Source organism: Ursus americanus, chromosome 21 (genome assembly GCF_024610735.1).
Source record: "Ursus americanus isolate L20-20 chromosome 21, mUrsAme1.1.p, whole genome shotgun sequence".
In the NCBI taxonomy this organism is placed as follows: domain Eukaryota; kingdom Metazoa; phylum Chordata; class Mammalia; order Carnivora; family Ursidae; genus Ursus; species Ursus americanus.
This window is the reverse complement of record NC_142147.1, coordinates 29,348,806-29,368,783: the sequence shown is the minus strand read 5'-3', so window position 1 is coordinate 29,368,783 and position 19,978 is coordinate 29,348,806. Positions and strand designations below refer to the sequence as shown.

At 37.9% G+C, this 19,978-nt stretch overlaps 1 protein-coding gene across 1 annotated transcript in view; it reads right to left on the bottom strand.

Moving 5' to 3' along the window:
• Nucleotides 1-17,413, bottom strand: part of CNTNAP4 (contactin associated protein family member 4) — a 241,010-nt gene extending 223,597 nt beyond the window's left edge. The window contains exon 1 of the mRNA XM_045796231.2: nt 17,045-17,413. Coding sequence (XP_045652187.2) covers nt 17,045-17,129 — 85 coding nt within the window. The 5' untranslated portion in view covers nt 17,130-17,413. The remainder of the gene's footprint in view (nt 1-17,044) is intronic.
• Between the last annotated feature and the right edge of the window lie 2,565 nt (nt 17,414-19,978).

The following is a 19,978-nucleotide window of genomic DNA, read 5'->3' as shown; positions in this document are numbered from 1 at the left end:
GCCTTCAGATGCTCCATGCTTTTGGGGGGCTCATTCTCATTGGAATGCACTTCTTCCTTCTTGCCCCTCCTGGTTCTCCTTCAAGAAATAGCTCTCTCTGGTGCTCTGCCTATAACCACCCAAATGCCTTGCCTCTCACACTGTGCTATGCTTTTCTATAGGACCAGAAAGTGGCAAAGCTGAGCTTTAGGCCAAAACAGCAATGAGCACGTGGCCTGTAATGATACTGTTCACCCTATTTAGCACCCCGAACAATACTGTACATTTTGTTGTAAAGGAAAGCAAAACCATAGGCATAAAATATGATTTCAAAAGTATTATGTATCTGGGAGTCAAAACTTCCATTCTCAATTGTTGGCAAGAAGTTACTGATTGTGACCATTTTAACATTTCAAAACCACTGATGCTGAAGACATGTGTAATGATAGGTAGCACACTAAATATTTGTTGAGTGAATAAATGAATAAAATGAGCAGTGTAAGGTGAAACCCCAAGAGGCCTCAGAAATTACAAGGGTGAGGAATGCTTTAATAGACTGAAGGAACAATCATGTAACCCAGGGAAGAGTAATTGTATGAAACCAAATACATCCAGGGATTGTAAACATTATTTCACCAAGAATTTTTATAATATATTTAACTAGTATTTCTTTCTTAGGTATAATCCTCTGAATCATCAGTGCCAACTGAAAAATAACCAGGGTCCCAAAGCATGCAATTTCAGGGTTCATTTAACATGGAACATATTCACCCAGTGCAATTTGTGGGGATAAGTTTCCAAACCAGCAACTCAAAGTCAGTGAAAAATACAAAAACTTGTCTTATGTCTACTCTAGTAGCATTACTGGTTATTTATTGATCTTTAAAGGACATGAGAGGAAGCACACGAGAGGTAAATAAGAGTTTGCCAAATAAATCAGAATGACATTACATCAGGAATCTAGACTGAAGTGGAGTATGTATCATGGTCTGCCTTTCATTAGTTACTGTAAGGCGTGTCTTTCTGTCTTCCCTATCTGGTTTTGGGTCCCTGAATGCAGGGACTTATGATTTTACCCCACCACCTGACTAGAACAAGAAGCTGTTTGAGAGGCTGAGTGGATGGATGGATAATTTCCTTACCCAACCTCCGAAATCTGGAAAAACCAGGGTAACTCTGATATTTGTTTTTCTGTACATCACATCGGAAGCTTGTTTAGAAATAAGCAGAACCCCTGAAATAGCAACTGGGTAGACAGGAAGGGCCTTACTCTGTTTGCATCTCTTGCTTTTAGAAGAAAGTATTGCTTAAGAAACATCTATTGAACGTAAAGTACAAAACTGATCACAACTCTCAGTTCAAAACACTCGACTAAAAATGCTCCATTTGGTTCTGGGCATCAATTGTGTCTTTTAATTTAAAAAGAGTCGTTCATTCTAGGAGAAGCAATGAATTTCAGCTCGAAGTTTAAACATTTGCTTGTAGTATTTCATCTGGTATTTTGCCAAGCATATGAAATATGGGATTAAATACACTTATTTTCATCAATATCCAATTAGTTCCAAGCTATAAAATTATGGAGGTATCCTTTGTGAAACACTGCCTTAAGTGCAGTCACAGAGTCCACCTAACAAATTTATTGTACAAATTAAGAAGAAATTCATTTTAGACCAATTAATTAATGCCCTACGAAATCATTTTCCCTGAATATTTTTTACTTGTGTAATCAGGAAGATAAGAAAGGAACTAGACTGCATCTCATCCACATTGTTATATCAAAGAAAATATTATTAAAACGGGAGTCTCATTGCTTGGCTTGATAGAGCAGATATTTAAAGGTGTAGTATATTGCTTGTACAAAGTAAGAAGGAAATTTCAAAAGCCTCAGGCATACTATAAAAAGAACTGGACTAGATGAATAGGGGTCAACAGTCAGAGAAAGAGTGAAGTACAAAGTGCCCTTAATGCCTCTGATACTTTTCTTTTTTAGAAATGGGTTGGGACTAATGAGGAGCCCCATTCAAAGACATATCAGATATTTCACATAATCCTGTCTACTCTCTGGAAGACTGGCTCAAATAGTACGGGTGTTGGCTTAGCAATGGAAACAGTTCTCATTCAAAACTGGAAATCTGAAATGTTTTCTTTTTCATTTTGATCTTCATTAAATATGGGTTGCTTTCCCTGATTTCTGAGGGAAGAAAATGTTGAAGAATACTAGTCTGTTTTCATGACATGTTGAAATTTTTCTCAGAAAGGAAGAAATCGTAAGGTTTTTAAAAAGAAAGACAAAACTCTAAAGACACCAGAAGGACATCAAAATCAGTACCAAGGGAGGAGTGAGATGGCAGTTAAGAGGTTCTTTCCATAAATAGTGACTCATGCCTTCTGGAGAAAACACTAGGCTCATGGTTACAACCGAAAACCTACATTCGCAGCAGCCCATCAGAGGCCCGGGGCATGGAGCTCCTGAGAGGGACACATGTAGGGATGATTGGTGGTGCTGCTGAGGGCTGCAGAGATGAGACAGCGGTGTGTATAACTGACAGGACCAATTGATGAGTGAGTGGGTTTCCTGCAGGGTGACAGATGCGCTTCTGAGATCTGTCAGACATGGCAATCTCTACCCACCTCCTCTGATCCGTGTTTGAACAAATGATACTGCTAGAAGAGACATAGAACCATCTTTAAGTGTTATAAATCCTTGAGCAGGAAAGCAAGTGTGTAAGACAGCTATTGCTTTAAATTTCTCCTTCCAAAAGAAATTTAGATTTTTGCCAGACCAAGTGGGCAAAGACATTGAACAGTTTGTGACACTGACATTTGTAAGTGGCTTCAGATACTGTGAGCTTAGAGAATTATAAGAATCTGAAGATCACCATATACTAGTACAAGCAGATACTGGTGGACTAGGAGAATTCAAAAATAAATCAATGAACAGTCAATTGGTTCACAATAGAGGAATGTTTAAATAAGAGCACATCCACTTGATAGATTATTATGAACCATTAAAAAAGATAAATACAAAGACTATTTAGCCACAAGAGAAATGCACTGGGAGAGGATGGAAAAACACCCATAAGAGGAAAGACTGGGTGCGAACAGATGCTGTGTTAAGATTGAGTGAAATAATGTATGGCAAACATCTGCTCCAGTTCCCAATACTAGAGGGCATTCTACAAATTTAAAATTAGACAAATTTTAAATTGAATTTAAGGAAGTTATTAGAATCATGGTTGTTTGCTCATTTTATTTATGTCTTATTTGTTTGTTTGTGGCTAGACATAGAAGGATCACAGGAAGAAAAGGGAGAGCGTGTGCACTCTGAGATTTGCAGATAGAGGAAAAGCACCAAGAAAACAAAGTGCAAAATCAACTTCGGAGAAGGGGACATGAGAAACACACAGAGCAAATCACTACACCACTGGAGCTCGGCAACACAGAGGAGAAAGTAATTCTGAGGGGGATAAAATAATATTTGTGATAAAAGCTGTGGGAGTATGGGTGATAAATAAAGAGGTGATTTTAATAAAGGGAAGTAAATTATCATCCTGTACATCTCTAAGACTTGCTGGAAGGACAATTTAGAACAGAATAATGCACGCAAAGACAATGACTTGCTTCAAAGTTATAAAACCACTGTGAAATGATGGGAAGGCAATCTTTGGTCATTAAGATGCATTCCTCTAAGGGATATCAGATACTCTCAGGTGGAGACAGGTAGAGAGCACCAGAAACACTGGAGAGACAGCGCGGTGGTAGCTAGCAACCAGGCAGCAGGAGCCAATGGATGAACGCACTGAGTGTCATCCTAGCAAGGCCACTGAGAAGGGACTCAACTGGAAGAGGACCTCACTCACCTGATATGTTTTAATCAGTAAAAACAACGTATCTGCTGTTGAACTTACAAAAATTCTCCCAAATATCAAGAGAAGATTTACTTTATACAGGCAGTTGAGACAGGGAGAGCACTCATTATGGACTGAATTTGTGCCCCCCACCTCAAAATTTATATACTGGAGCCTTAACCCTCAATGTAACTATATTTGGAGCCAGGGCCTTTAAGGAAGTAATTAAGGTTAAATGGGATCATAAAAGTAGGACCTTCAGTGGGACAGGCCCTCATCGTGGGATGGGACTGGTGTCCTTACAAGAAGAGGAAGATACACTAGAGATCTTTCTCTGACTGATCACACACACAGAGGAAAGGCCACATGAGGACATAGTAAGAAGGCGGCCATCTGCAAACCAGGAAGAAACTCTTCACCAGAAACCAAGACTGCCGGCATTTTGATCTTTGAGTTCCAGCCTCCAGCACGACGAGAATATAAATTTCTGTTGTTTAAGCCTCCCAGCCTGTGGTATTTGTTATGGCAGCCCTCATAGACTAATACAACACCCAAAGGGAATGGAGAAGGGAATGGCCAGGGGAGGGATTTAACAGAGAAAGAAACAACACCGGCAGAATGCCCGGGTCACATGGTGCTGCAAACTTGCAGAAAGAAGTTGTTTTTTCTTGGTGATTTGAGCCTTTTCCAGTCCCTTACAACCTGTTCTTGAAACTGCTGACTCAAAGAAGGAATTTAGACTAAGTGGGTATGTCTCTGGTACCAAGGAGCTAGGGGAGTCAATGGACAGTCAGAGGAAGATATTTTACGGTTATATATGCCGAGTGATGCTTGACACTTTACTCTGAAGAGTAAGGAAGAGCTTGGTAATAAGAGGCAAGTGACAGAATCCTTGGAAGAAAGCAAGCATGTTACCTTTTAATTTATCATGCCAGAGACAGAACCTTGAGAACAGGCACGTGTGGCTTCTAATACTCAGGAGAGGTGATCTCAAAGGCTCATGGAGAAGATGAGTGTATTCCATCTCAAAAAGCAATGGATTTAGCATCATTGAAATCGGGTCCAAGTCTTTAGCTCTATTCTTCCTTACTTGGTGGCTTTGGAAGTACCTCCTAAATTTCCACTTCCTAGTTTGTAAAATAATAATAGTAATGCCTGCCTTCACCACCCTAGAGTCCACAGAGCCCAATGCAAAAGGAATATTTGTCAATATGAATGCTAACATATATCAGCATATGCAGAAAGCTATGAACTCTACAATTCTGGCAATGAAAATCATAAAGGTACACAATGAGAAGTAAGAACCATGACAGGAATCTAAAAAGAGTGATGAAGATTTATAGGAAATTAACAAAAAGAATATGTGTACCATTCAAAGAGGAAAATAAAAGTTTGGAACTCACAAATGCTTGTAAACATAGCTAAAGGCAATGAAGAAAAGCTTTGCCTGTGTTTGCAGGCAAGAGAAGAGCAAGAAAGGTGTGGTTACACTCTTTATAAATTTAATGATGAAAATTTTAGAAATAGAGAACTAATTTTATTTTTCTTCTCCCCTCTATAAAGGAAAAAAGTCTTCAAATGGGAAAATATAAAATACAAGCCAACATAAAGGAACTGAAGACCAAGACAGATGAAGAAGTTGAAGATTTCTTTCCGGAATGTGGAGACAACTTTTCAGTACAACTTCCAAATTGAAGGAGATCACCTGGAAAGTGCTGCAGAGATGGAGAGGTGCAAGGGGGGCCTAGACAGGGGCAGATGCACTTCCAACTTTATACTCATGATGTATTTTGTGTTTTCCTATTCACTGAGGGTCCTCAGTCCAAACATGATGGGAGATACCGGCCTATCAAATTATATTTGCTATACAAACGAAAGGGGGTAGGGAGGGGAAGAGCCAATAAGAGTCAGTTGGCCATTATAGTATGTATCCTAACGGATTATGACAGACCAGAATAAAGTACTCAGCCTATCTAAATGAAATATAATAGAGATAAATACAAAATCCAAAAAAAAAGTTTGTTAAGAAAAGCAAAAATAAGTAGTCCCCTAAATAAAAATGACTTTATCATTAAAATAATATACAGAGCTCCAGTTTATCTAGCCTGATTCTGTCATCTCCTCTCTTTCTGGTGTTTCAACTGAAAAAATATAAGCCACCTTTTGGTGTATTCTTTTCACATTTACTGAATATCCTCTTTCCTCCAGGCACTGTGCCAGGTGTTACAGACACAGAAATGACTAAAATAATACCTTTGCCTTTCAAAGATTTCACCGTTTTGTAAAGGAGACATATTCTCGAAAAACACAGTTTGAGAGTCTATGATCAGGGCAGGAACAGGCGAACACTCAAGGTGCTACGGAGTATCTGCCAAGATGGTGACAGTTGAGATGGTTTGATCAGGTAAGACTCCACAGAGGAAGGAAGTCAGGCTTGCTTTGGGTAGACATTTTCCAGGAGGATTTAGAGGGAAGGGATTGATGACCATCAGGCAAAGGGAACAGCGGATGTAAAGGCCAGGCGATAGAGGCCAGAGGACATGGGGGGGGGCAGCATTGTGAGGGAGACAAATGAGGAGCCATCAGCAAACACAGAGGAGGAAGATACTTGCTTGCTATGCTAATAAGCACGTAACAATGAGATAGAGCTACAAGGCAGGAGTTACCCTATTTTTTGATAAAACCTTAAAAATCGGTTAAAGACATTAATACATTATGGCAGGCTTACCTAAAAATACAACACTATGTGTAGTATTTAAAAATCATGCATGACGTGGAACGGAAGAAATGGAAGTCACAGGAAGTCGTGAGGGAAGGAGCCAGCTGCCGTGCTGGTCCTACCAGCCAAATCAACCCTGGCAATCGCTAAGATGACAGATGCCACAGCCGGATTGTCCTCATATCCAGGAGAAGGAAAAGGGAAAAATGATCAAGGCTCAATTTTGCTAACTCAGAAAATCAGAGAACTGCAAGCATCTTCAGTGATTATACTACAACATGCGTTCTTTTCATGCTAATCTATTCCATGTTGCAATTACATACACACATAGAGACGGAAAGAAACCATTCCATAGGCAAGCACACAGCAAGGCTTTCAAGAAATGAATGTGGTCATTTACAAGGCCACACCAGTAAATGGCTCAGTTTTATATGTCAAGTATAGCAAATTATTGTGATCATCATTTCATTCTTAGCACCTAAAACTCTACATCAGGTTTTTATGAGCCTACTTTTTCCATTTCTCTAATAGATATTTGACTATGAAATATTTTATTTCACTTTCTTTTTTTTTTTAAGATTTTATTTTATTTATTTGACACAGAGACAGCCAGCGAGAGAGGGAACACAGCAGGGGTAGTGGGAGAGGAAGAAGCAGTCTCATAGCGGAGGAGCCTGATGTGGGGCTCGATCCCAGAATGCCAGGATCACGCCCTGAGCCGAAGGCAGACGCTTAACCGCTGTGCCACCCAGGCGTCCCTATTTCACTGTGTTCTGTTTTGTGATTAGGTCCTATAGGATGTTATGAGTTTAAGAAACCAAATGTTATCTTCAGTGTTTGCTCTTTGCTTTCTTAACTGTATCCTGCTTCCTTTCCCAAATCATCCTCTCTTCTGTTTGTTTTAGGAAAGGCTACACATCTTATGATACTTAAAAGATTGTGTTATGATATTTTACAGGCACCTGACGTTTTCCGAACAGGATTATAATGCAGGCTCCACGTTAAAGCACAACACTTCAAATAAGCACAGAAATCATATACACAATGGAACAAAAGAGCCTATCTGAGCAGCTTTATAACTTTGCACAGAATTCCCTCACCACCACTTAAGATAGAATTGTTTTTATTTCAGCAATGTTCTTTTAATTAAGTCCTAAACATCTAAAACATGGCAAATGTAAATATGTATTATAAATCCTTAATTATGAGGATCGCTAAGCTTTCATGCAGCTTCCTGCCTTGGAGATAGATTCTTTTTGTTCAAAATCAGCCAAAATTGAAAGATAAAAGCGAATGATATGAACAATGTTAAACTTTGTTTATAATGCCCTTCTCTTGGTACCAGTGTCACTTTACTGCACTGTATTTGAGAGTTACATTCTGCTTCAATTTATCTAGTGGTGTTTAAGCCAAAATCTCTCCTGCCATTTTATGCCTTCTTTGTCATGTTCAGAAAGACTAGCAACCTGCGACTAGCTAGAAGTTGAGTTAAATGTTGGGGTCCCTGAGATCTCCATGTCATATCCTAAAAAATAAAGCACTTTGGGATCACAAAAGGGCAACACTGCCCCTCTGCTTCGGAGGAGTTAAAATTGGATCCAGAAAGACCTCTTGTTAATTTTTAATCCCACATACTGTTTTAAAACTATACCAAAGATTATTCTGGTATGTTAGCAGCTAAGAAATTATCTTTTTCTATATTCCAACACTACTTAATTAAAAATGTGCCACCCAGGGACAATGTTTTCCATTTCTCTACCAATATGGACCATTCCCAATTCCCACCAACAATATCTTCCAACACATGCATGGGGAGTACGTACCTGTGAGCGTGCACATACAAACACAAACACACACACATACACATACACACACACAAAATGACAATTTCATCTCAGCAACTCATTTCCCTTACAGACCATTTTCAATTTAGCTTCTTCCTTCTGTTTGGCTATCTGCTGATCAATATATTTTAAAAGACAAACACAGAGAACCTGGGTAGCTCAGTTGGTTAAGCGTCTGCCTTCGGCTCAGGTCATGATCCCAGGACCCTGGGATCGAGCGCTATGTTGGGCTCCCTGTTCAGTGGGGAGTTTGCTTCTCCTTCTCCCTCCCTGCTCATGCTCACTCTCTCTCTCTCTCTCTCTCAAATAAATAAATAAAATCTTTAATGAAAAAAGAATTGTTTTTTTTTAAAAGACAAACACATATCATTATCTTCAAAAACTAAAAATGTCTTGAAAATAGACAGCTATATATTCAATCTCTTACAGCACAACTATTAACCCAGAGGGAAATTTAACTTTCTCAAATTTTCCCCAAAATCTCTCTCTTGGGTCTGATACAGCAAAGGTCAGGTTGATAAGAAACTGTGGGGCTCTCAGTTGTGAGCCATTCAGTGTCATCCAGGCATCTATGAACTCCAAGGCTTGAGACCAATTCCAAAGAGTTTATCAGTGCCCTCATTCAAAGGGCATTTAAAAAAAAAATCTCTCTATAAACAGAAAGGGGGAATGAACCATGAGAGATTATGGACTGTGGGAAACAAACTGAGGGCTTCAGAGGGGAGGTGCATGGGGGAATGGGATAGGCTGGTGATGGATATTAAGGAGGGCACGTATTGCATGGAGCACTGGGTGTTATACGCAAGTAATGAATCATGGAACTTTACATCAAAAACTAGGGATGTACTGTATGGTGACTAACATAATATAATAAAAAATATTATTAAAAAATCTCTATATATACGTTATAACTGCAGAGTAAGTCAAGTAATAAGATTATAGGTTATACTTTGCTTTGAAACTATACGATAAACACAATTTAGGAAGGCAGGTGAATTTATATATTTACATGCTGTTTCTAAACTAATATCAACCTATGACCTCAGTTGTAAGTACCATAATTGCCAGTGTGGGGTTAAAATGGTTACAGAAACAAATATGTCTTTTATGATTTGGAAGCACATAATATCTTATTCTAGAGCACTGCCAAGTAATGAGAGGTACTTAATAAAAAAAGTAATTAGAGCTATAGCCAACTGATACATATCATACCATTTTTTCCTTTGTGATTTAAAAACCTTAGAGGTAAATTTCATCACTGCTCTATTAAATACTTATGGCATTAAAAACTTTTATAGTTACTAATTTTAAACTACTTAAAATGTCAAATGTTTCCAAGCTTCACTCATTTTCCCAATTATTACATTGGAATGACTCATTAACTGTCACATAAACAGATCCACTTTTACCTCCTGTTATGCTATGTCCCTGATTTTATTACCAGAGTACCACTTTTCCATGAACCATGACAAAAATTCATTGGAGGGAAAAAAAAAAAAACCCAAACAAAACAAATACTCTTCCTCTTCCAAATACCAATTTTCCTCAAAAGAATGGAAGCAATAATGATAATTTGTAATAGATTTTACATGTACATTCTTTACCATTACATAATACTGTACATGGTACATAATAGTACATAGTACCTGAACATCTTAGCAAGACATTTTGACGAAAACTTCATCCTCCAGAAATCGATTGAGAAAGAAACATATCTTTACTTGTGCAGTAACATATCAGATTTGGTCTTTATTAAATAGACCTGGGTAAATCAGCTTTGTAGAGGGTTTAAGTTCATAGACTAAAGACAACAAAAACTGGTTCTAGAAGTCAAATAAAAAATTACATATGTATATGTACATACATATACCTATTTGAAGCACACAGACAACTACAGCTTTAGAACTCATTGAAGAAATCTGAGTGTTGAAACCTCAGACATCAGAGTTTCCCCAAAAAAAGCAGTCAAGAAGATAATCCAATGGTCAATGACACCTTCGTTATTTAGAAAAACATTTACTGTAATTTAGAGTTATGGGTAAACTATTATTTCTCAAGAAATTTTAAATCTTTTTTTTTAACCCTCAAAACCTTCAAATTACAATATTAATCTCCAGGGTAAATGATTTCATTTAAGTATATTTAGTTAACTGAGACTTTTTGATGTGTTCATTCTTCCCTTAAGAAGGACTTTCATGTGATGTGATGAGCACTGGGTGTTCTACGCAACTGATGAATTGTTGAACTCTACACCTGAAACTAATGATGTACTATATGTTGGCTAATTGAATTTTAAAAAAAAAGAATTTAATATATTTTTTAAATGCCAACATAAGAATGATATAAATATCTCAATTGTAAAAATAAATTACGGCCCTGATTACCAAGAAAAAAAAAAAGGACTTCCAGTGGTAATCACAAGTTCTCCTAAAGCTCTACAGTTTTTGTCTGCGTTTAGTTTGGGGCATTTATTTCTCTTTCTGAGATTTTCCTTTTTAAGTGACCCTAGCTTTTAATTCTACAATTCAATACCTGTTTTTAAAGATCTGTTAAAGAGTATTTCTAAAAGTTCCTAAATGAAATACACATTAAAATAATTATTCATATATTCTATGAGAATTCACTCCACCACCACAACACAGCTCATTTTGCTACATGAATGTAGTTAATTCTTGAAACATGCCCTATTTTAGGCAAATATTATGCAACAGGTCTCCCCTTCCCTATCATACTTGTTGTCTTGAAAAATAGCAATGATTCTAGACAAATACTAAAAGGGTTATTGAAGCCAAAATTTCTGAATCAATAAAAATTTTTAAAAATTAAGCTAAGCAAGAATTGAAATACCAGCCCACTGAAAAAATCAGATCAAAGCCTGCATTATTTAATATTTCACCAGAGACATTCACTACCAATCTGAATACATGCATATCTGGGATGTACATAACAATGTTAGATAAGCTTTCACTACTCTTCCTAGTGTGTTCAGGAGTTAGGCCAGTCCATGAACTTTCAATAACTAAGGAAAGAAAGAGATTTTAAAAGGAGAGTGGAGGGCTTAGATAAACTAACTGGCAACCCAAAGGTCATGGAATTCATTAGTTGACAACACTAAGACTCTAATATTGATTTATCTGAGGTAAAAGCAATTCAAATTCTAAATATGGTATCAAATTGAGAAAATAGATATTTATAAAGCAAATATATAAATACTCTATTGTAAAAAAAATTCAGAACCATGTAATGGCAGGTGTCACTGTCCCTTATCATCCATTCATAGGGGATAATCATGAGCCCACTACAGTTCTTGTTGACACCCAGAGTAAGTCACATTTCAGTGAGCTCTATGAGACTGTCCTTGGTTGTCTTTGATTTGGAAATCGGTTTTTTGATTAGACAAAAATCTTCATTAGAGCTAAGCCATTAAAAACAGAATTATGAAAAATAAAGTATTTTAACACATGGCTATTAACTTTGGGGAAGAAAGTTACAACGGAATTTCATGAAAAGAATTTGTAAAAGGTTATATTCCATCATATTTTTAAGTTAAACTTAAAAAAAAACTACATTAAACAGTATAGTGTAAATAAAACGAGGGCAATGATCAGTTCTTAGAAATGAAAAGTAAATACAACTCCAAATGGATGAGACATTTACATAAAAATTAATTATGTTGGCATGAGTAGGTGAAAGGCACCTGCATAGTTATTATGAATTCTCAGTGGGCAGTGCTTAAATGAAAGTCTATTTTTTAATTTATTCTAGAAAGTTCACCAATTTCAGCGTTTGTAGACAGCTACTACTGTAAAAGTCACAGGGACAAGAATACTCTTCCAATAAGATCATCTCCCTCATACAATCAGTGATTCCAAATGCAAGTTTCTGATTAGTATGGAATGGGATAATTTACACTCATGAAAGTATAAAATAAAACAGAATTTTCATTCAAAATATCTGAGATGCAATTACTTATACACTTTATTGAACTTCTTATATTAACAGGATTACTTGAGATTGAAGGTGCCCCTTTAGCAACCAAAACTGCTGAAGCTTTACAAATAGTTACAAGTAATTCATACCCACTGAAATAACAATATTTCTGAACAATAAAGTCTTTAAGAAGAAACATATGAGGAAGATACTAATTTGAAGGTCTCTTCTGTGATAGTTCCTAGTAATTAATTTCAGTACCGCAATTCCACAAGTATGTATTTCTGTGCTAAATAATTAAGACTAAATTTTATCACAGCAGTATAATTTATATACTACCCATGCCTCACCATTATATTGTATGTTACTTAAATCAAGGGTCAATGGACTTTTTCTATAAAAAGCCAGATAGTAAAGAATATCACGTGGGTCTTCGTATAAAGAGAGGGAAGTCAATTTTCAGAACAATTTTGTTGATAAAATGCAAAATATAATAATAATAACTGAGTACAATTTTTGGCATACGTGCCTACTCATGAGAGGAATGGATGACTGAAATTCAGATTTCATATAATTTTTTTGTGCCACAAAGAATTCTTTTAATTTTTTTCCAAATATTTAAAAAAACTTCTCTTCCAAACATTTAAAAATAGAAAAACCACTCTTAGCTCAAAACAAGGCAGTGGGCCATATTTGGCCAAACTCTGAGCTAAATATTACACTATCTTACAATTGATGTTATGCAATTCTATTAATTTGTTTTCACTGAAGAGGTAAATTAATTCAATCTTGATATAGAGACTGGGGCCCAGAAAGGAACTGTTTGCATCTGATACAAATTCCAAAATTTTAGAAGACAATAACGTTTATTACTAAGAGTAAGCACTTTGTGTCCTGTGAAAGTCATATTTTTGAGCCTCGTGTTAGCTATGAGTTGTGTCATCCCCAGAGCTGGAGACTGCCCTTACCAGAAAGTATTTGGGATGCATGCAATCAGAAGAGGAGAGAAGGCACCAAACTGAAGAAAGCAAATCAGAATTATTGTTAGAAAAGTGAGTCAAAGCACATGCTCACCTGTATGTCCAAAGGTCAGCTATTTATGCATTGTATCATATCATTACATTTCATCAGTACTTTACTCTTACAGTCTAGTAATTTTTTGCCATGGGAAGAAATTCTTGGGAGAAGAAGGAAAAGTAGGAAGATTCAGGAAAGAATTACAAGGTTGAATTTTAACAATTTGGGAATGTGTTCAGTTGCATTCACATTGCATCCCAGAGCCCACAAGAGTCATGATCTACTCGAACAATTACCTTCATCTATTGCTGATTTTAACATATTCTTTCCATGCTTCTTTCAGAGTAGATATCAGATAAGCCTTTTTTCAATTAGATAACAGAACTTAACTACTAATTAAGTCATTCATAAGCTACTTGGTGAGCATTAAATATTTTCAAAGTAAGACTCAGCAGGAGGCCAGGAAGCCTTCGTCACATGATCAGCAAGAGTTAAAAATAATAGCAAGACTCTTACTTGCCTTAGTCTATACACCTGTTCCTTCTTTTGTGGTGAGTCAACCTCTCTGCCCAAAACATCTTAATGTTCAGCAAGAAACTGTGAGCCCATAAGAATAATTATAAAAATAGATATCTCCCTTCTCAAATCATGTCTGTTGGTAGCAAGTGAAGAAACCAACAACAGTCCGTGCAGTGTATCAAAGAGCTAGCCCTTCCAGGAGGACCTACCTGTCTCTAAACTTCCATGAAAGGAATACTTTAATATAGTAACAAATTTGTCTTGACCAAAACAAAGAGGAAAGACCTGGGGCTGGTTCACTGCTTTTGGAGTGTCAAGGAGGGCGCTAGTAGGCAAAGAATGTGGTCCATCCAACCTATATCAGCTTTAGACAGGTGAGGAGTAAGCAGAGCACTGAATATGTGTGAGCGTGTCCATCTGGTGGCTTATACAGGTTTATTTACATATATACATGTGCACATACACATAAACATGTATGTGTATGTGTGTGTATTTGCACAGAAGCCTTCCAATGTAAAGTTACCGTGTTGATTAATTAGATCAACTAACATTCAAATTAAAGTACGCCTAATCCCTGAGCTATTCCTGGTTTAGAGTGTTGTCCCGTGAAAGCTTTCACACTGGCAGCCTTAGGTAGTCTTGGGCTGACTCAGTGGAGAACAGGTTTGCTCTTGGTGAATCAGCTGTAAATAGAGGAAGAAGGTCTTTGTATTCACCTGGGAGACTGACCTTTAATTTTCTTTATTTAAATTCAGTTCTCCCTGACTTTAATATTGGTATTCAAGATTGATTAATGTTTTAATATAAAGTCTTGTCCAGATGAATTATTGGTGTTACTGTAAAACTTTAAAATGCTTATGCTGAAAAAAATGAAAAATACAAAAAATAATGAAGCTTCCGCTGGTTGAGGGTCACTTGTCCATAGACTGAATCCCAGCCTTGCTGGTAAACATATACACTTGTTCTTCCAAACAAGATAAAACATATGAAGCATCTTGGTAGTAAGCAGACCTTGCTTCCTTCCAAAACTTAAAAAAAAAAAAAACCAACTAAGTATCAAAGAATAAAACAAAAATTGGGAAATGAATTTTTCTCATATATATTATTGCAAATCGTACTATCTAAGTGATATTAACAAGAAATTATTAAACGCAATTTTAATTAGATGAGGACATTTAATTGCATTTTTGACACATTAAGAACTGTCAACTCAATATATATGGTAACCAAGAACTCCAGCTTTAATACTTAAATAATTCCTAATAATTTAAAATTTTATAGGTTCTTTAAGTTTTTTCCAATGTTTAGAAGAGCATTAAACCACTTCATGAACAAACCAAAGCTGAGAGAACACAGAACCAGGGTTGAAATTTTAAGTGCCAGCCAGAGGCCCAGCCAAAGCTAAGCACTCCTGAATATTCTGCTCTCCTCGGGTCTCAGCAGCTCCTCTGCCCTTCACTAAAAAGATCTATTTCAAATGAAAGCTACTTAATGTGGATCTGCCTTTTACTGGACTTCAAGAAAACAAACATAAATAACTATCAAACAAACAAATATCAATCATATTCATATATTATTAACCCAAATACAGGCAGTGCCTTGGAAAGACACGACTGTGTTTAGGCCAGACATCAGCTCTGCTTTTCTGAAGGAAACGGTGCCTCAAGTGATGTGCTTTACATCGTAAGAGTGACCTCTAGTGCCTTCCTTTTTGGTTGAACTTCTGTAGTTGGACGATGAATTACTTATGCCTTCTCTCTACAAAACTTTGTGTGCATGGGTGTGTGTGTCTGTCTAGTTATTGTCTGTTTGTTGCAATGCGTGTCAGATGCTACCATTACAGCCTTCCAAGATTCTGACTAGGTGAAAATAGACAAATTTTCTTGTCTCATGGAATTCTTATACAACCAAATTAAAACTGAATCTGAAACACAGTGCAGCATCTGAGGGATATTCTCTTTTTGCAGAGTGATGGATACACCATGCCATTAAATGAGCTAATACTGCGTGAGAACCTGAAATCGCAGTAGCCATGCAGTGTAAATGGACATTCGACTTGTGCCAGAAGGGTCATTGATCATGTCTTTCCCACATCAGAGTGCTTTAGTGTGCTCAAGGGATGTGCCATAGCAAATGTCTGATTACTGGCTTATTTGTATCCCCTAAACCTAAACCTGGTCATACAGCAGCAGCATCAATTCCCGAACAGGCCTCATAGACCTTTCTGGAAAAGCAAATGAGCTTTTCCCTTTAAATCAGGGAAAGAGATAAAAAGTTGAATTTGCAGAGCTTATTTATCATTCATCGAGGAGGGGAAAATTCTCCCATTTAGGGATTTTAAGCCAAATATAACTTCTAAAACTTTTTCTGTCTCTAATAAAAAGTGGATGAAGGGAGTTCTGCCAAATTATTTTGGATGATACTTAAATAAGAAATAAGATCTTAATAAATCTTCCCTGAATCAATTAACTTAGAATATCCAATCACAAATGTTTAAAGTTAAAAATAATACTTTTAAGAATTCATACTTTTGAAAAATCACCTAAACGTTTTTCCTTTAAGCAAAATGTAGGAATTGAGCCCTTTCAAGAGTACTCAAATCTCATTCTTTAGGGAGTGAGGGCAACATTCTTAATACTGGGGTCACTTCCACCAGTTTTGCTCTTGAATTCTGCAGTGCATTTTGGTTATTTGCCTGGCATCGTTTTAAAGATGCAGCCAGCTATCAGTCTGCCAATGCAAACTTCAGAAATCTAAGCTAATGCAGCATAAGGTAAAGTCTGCCAGTTGTTTTCCTGTTACACATAATTCCAATAAAATTCAGTAATCCTTAAAAAGGAAGAAATGAAGACATTCACAGGCTATTCCCTGGTTAAGATGCTAATTTAATGTTTTACTAGAACTTGAGCTTTCTCAATGAATATTCAAAGACGAGAGGATTAGAGTCTGCTCATGGACCAAAAAAAAGAAATGACACTTTGCATATTTTGACCAGACCAGGAGGAAAGATATGTGTAAAGCCAGTCATATTTGCAAGATTTTTATGTGAGGCTTCATTTATAGCAATATGCTTTGCAGCACTGCCAGTTGCAAATAATAATAATAAAACAACAGAATTAAAGTTTTGCGGAGAGCCCCCCCCCCCACTACCACCACTGCAAGTTTTAAATCATTTGCTGTATACTTACAGGAATTCCCAGCTATGACCCTTTTCCAGTTTTGAGTAGATAACAGAAGTAGCGTCTTGAGGACAGCTCCGGTGATAGACCCCATGTTCACATTTGTTGGGCTCCCCCAAAAGATCTTGAGTGGCTCTCTGAGCGCTGTCTGGGTCTTCAACACCTCTGGGTCTCTCGGTCGCTCTCCCTCCTTCCCTCCTCTCTCTCTCTCTTTCTCTCTCTCTCTCTCTCTCTCTCTCACACACACACACACACACACACACAGGCACAGGCACACACACAGACTCACACACCCCACACACAGCCCTGACTCCTCAGTGAAAGGCACCCAGCATCTTTCCTAACAGGCAGGAACGACCAGGCCACGCCCACTCCTCGCCGTGGCGGTCCCCGACTGTGGCAGCGGTCCCTCCTCCAAATTCACAGCGGCGCTCGGAGCCCACCGCGCGCAGCGCCGCTGATGGAAGCTGCACCTGCAGGCGCGGCCTGCTGCTCCGGGGCCTCCTCGGGGCTCCCTCCCCGCCGCGCTATTCTCCAATAGTCCTTAACCCTTTCTCCCCTCTGGAGATGTGGGTGGGGGAAGGGGTGAGGCGGTGAAGCCTCCCGATTTTCTGGAGGTCTCGCCTTTAGCGGAGCCAGTCAACACACTGAGCTAATTCCTGAGTATCCGGGAGGGCAGCCAGGTAAAACTGAGTTATGTTTCAAAACAAAAGCATAAAAGAAGACAGAAATAACTAAGCAGTATTGGTAAATTGTAGCTAAAACTGTCCTCAGGGAAAATACTTGCTGTTGTTTTTCTCTGTTTATATAAAACTATCCTCTTCAGCTATGGTGCCAGGATTTTATTATGGAAATTCCTCACAAGGAAACAGACATTCCTGTTTGGCAGATATTTAGAATCATCTGGTAATAGTCTGCAAGAAATTAACATTTCTTATTTTAGTGCATCAGGAGGACAAATCCACAAACTGAATGCTTTGGATGGATTTATTTTGATGAATACATCATGCTGTGAACAGGCAGCTGCATTCTGCAAATTCTTTAATAACAATTCCCAAAAGGCCTGAAATGAAGAATGATGGGATACTGAAGGAGGGGACCCGCCCCCCCCCCACGCGCGCGCGCGCGCGCGCACACACACCCCAAACCTAAACAATGTAAAGATGTAATTCAAATGCTTTAAAGGAGAGAGGAATAAAGTTGAAATCAGAAGCTCATCGACTACAGAAAAATTACTCTTCTAATGGCTGATCCATGAATACTCCTATTTCTTGAATAGAATAGTAAAATATTTAAATAATGGAGTTAATATCACATAATGAGTGTATCACGTGGTATCACAGAGGATAATCTCTTTAAATGTGAAGATATTTAACTGATAATGTGCTAGATTTTACAAGAGCAGGAATCCTAGAGTTCTCAAGCATCTCTTGATGATTAGGAATTCAAAGACGCATAAGCCTGTAGCAGCAGTACCCTTGCTATGGAATGAATGAAATAAAGAAAAAAGGACAGATGCATCCTCTTGTCTAACCATAAGAACTAAACAAATAGGTTTGGCTCTTGCCTACAAACAAAGCAGAACAGGTAATTTTTTCTTTTCCTACTTTACAGATGAGAAACCAAGAACAGAGAATTTAAATAATTGGTAGAGGTCATAGAGTTAGTTAAGTAAAGTACCAAAGATGAGACTTTGTTTTTCTGACTCCCAATTTTCCTGCTCTCACCCTGGGACTTGCTGCCCCTCACATCAAAGGACACCGCCTCCCTGACCTGGCAGAGGTGGCTAACACTTGAGGCCCTAGGGGGAAAAAACAGCAGGGAAAAGAAAGGTCATTGTTTGAGTGTTTACTTGTATTCCTAGGCCTACATCCCTGATTTTGTTATTTTCTGATATAATATATTAGACAAAAGCAGATACAAGTTGACGACTGATGTTAGGTAATTACTGAAGGGGATTAAATTTTATGGAACACTACAATATGTCATTTGCTTCCTAATTGAATTATTATAGCAATCTTTGAGGGAACAATCACTATGTCTATAAAGAGACTGAAACTCAGGGAAGTTAAGCCATATGTCCAGAGTGCCACAGTAAGAGAGAAGGCTGGGCTGGCATTCTGGACTGCAAAGCTCTAAAATCATGACTTTTCAGTGATTCCACACTGAGGAACAGGTTCCTGGGCTCTTCGGAAAAGTTATCTTCCTATTAAAAATTTATACTTAATTGTTCCCGTAAAACAAATTAGAGAATGCATTTTTAAAAGGATCAGTACACATAAATGAAAAATAACTGAACCTTTCATGCCAATAATAACTTCTTTAGGACAAAGTATAAATTATTACAGCAGCCATTAATGATGGCTTTTCCATGACAGTGGGCCATAGCTATAGAATGAGGTGGAGGCTGGCACCGGAGAGAAGACCACAGCATTTCAAGCCTCCACACCTGTCCTGTCTGATGACCACACAGGGGAGAGACTGACTGGACAACATGAAGCAAGGGAGAGAACATGGACTTTGCAAACAGAGGAGCCTAGATATGAATTCAGCTTCCACTATGGTTCTCATTAAGTGACTCCATTACTCTGGTCTTTGATTTCTTTTTAAAAAAATAATAATAATAAGAGAATAATGACTAAGAGAGTCACTGTGATATAATGTATGATAACCCTCTATTGAGTACCTAGCACTGAATGGGCCCTCATTTACTTACTGGCCTTAGATCTCTGCATTCTGACCATTCAGAGTAGTGGTTTGAGCAGGCAATGCTGGAGTCTGGCAGCCCAGGTTCAATGTCTGCCCCAGCTACACCACCAACCAGCACAAGCTCTCTGGCAAGCTCCGTCTCACCTCTGCTTCTGTTTCCTCATCTATGCCCCGAGGATGAGTGAAGTATCAACCTCAGTGCCAAGACGGTGCAGTAAAGTGAATGCCCCTAGA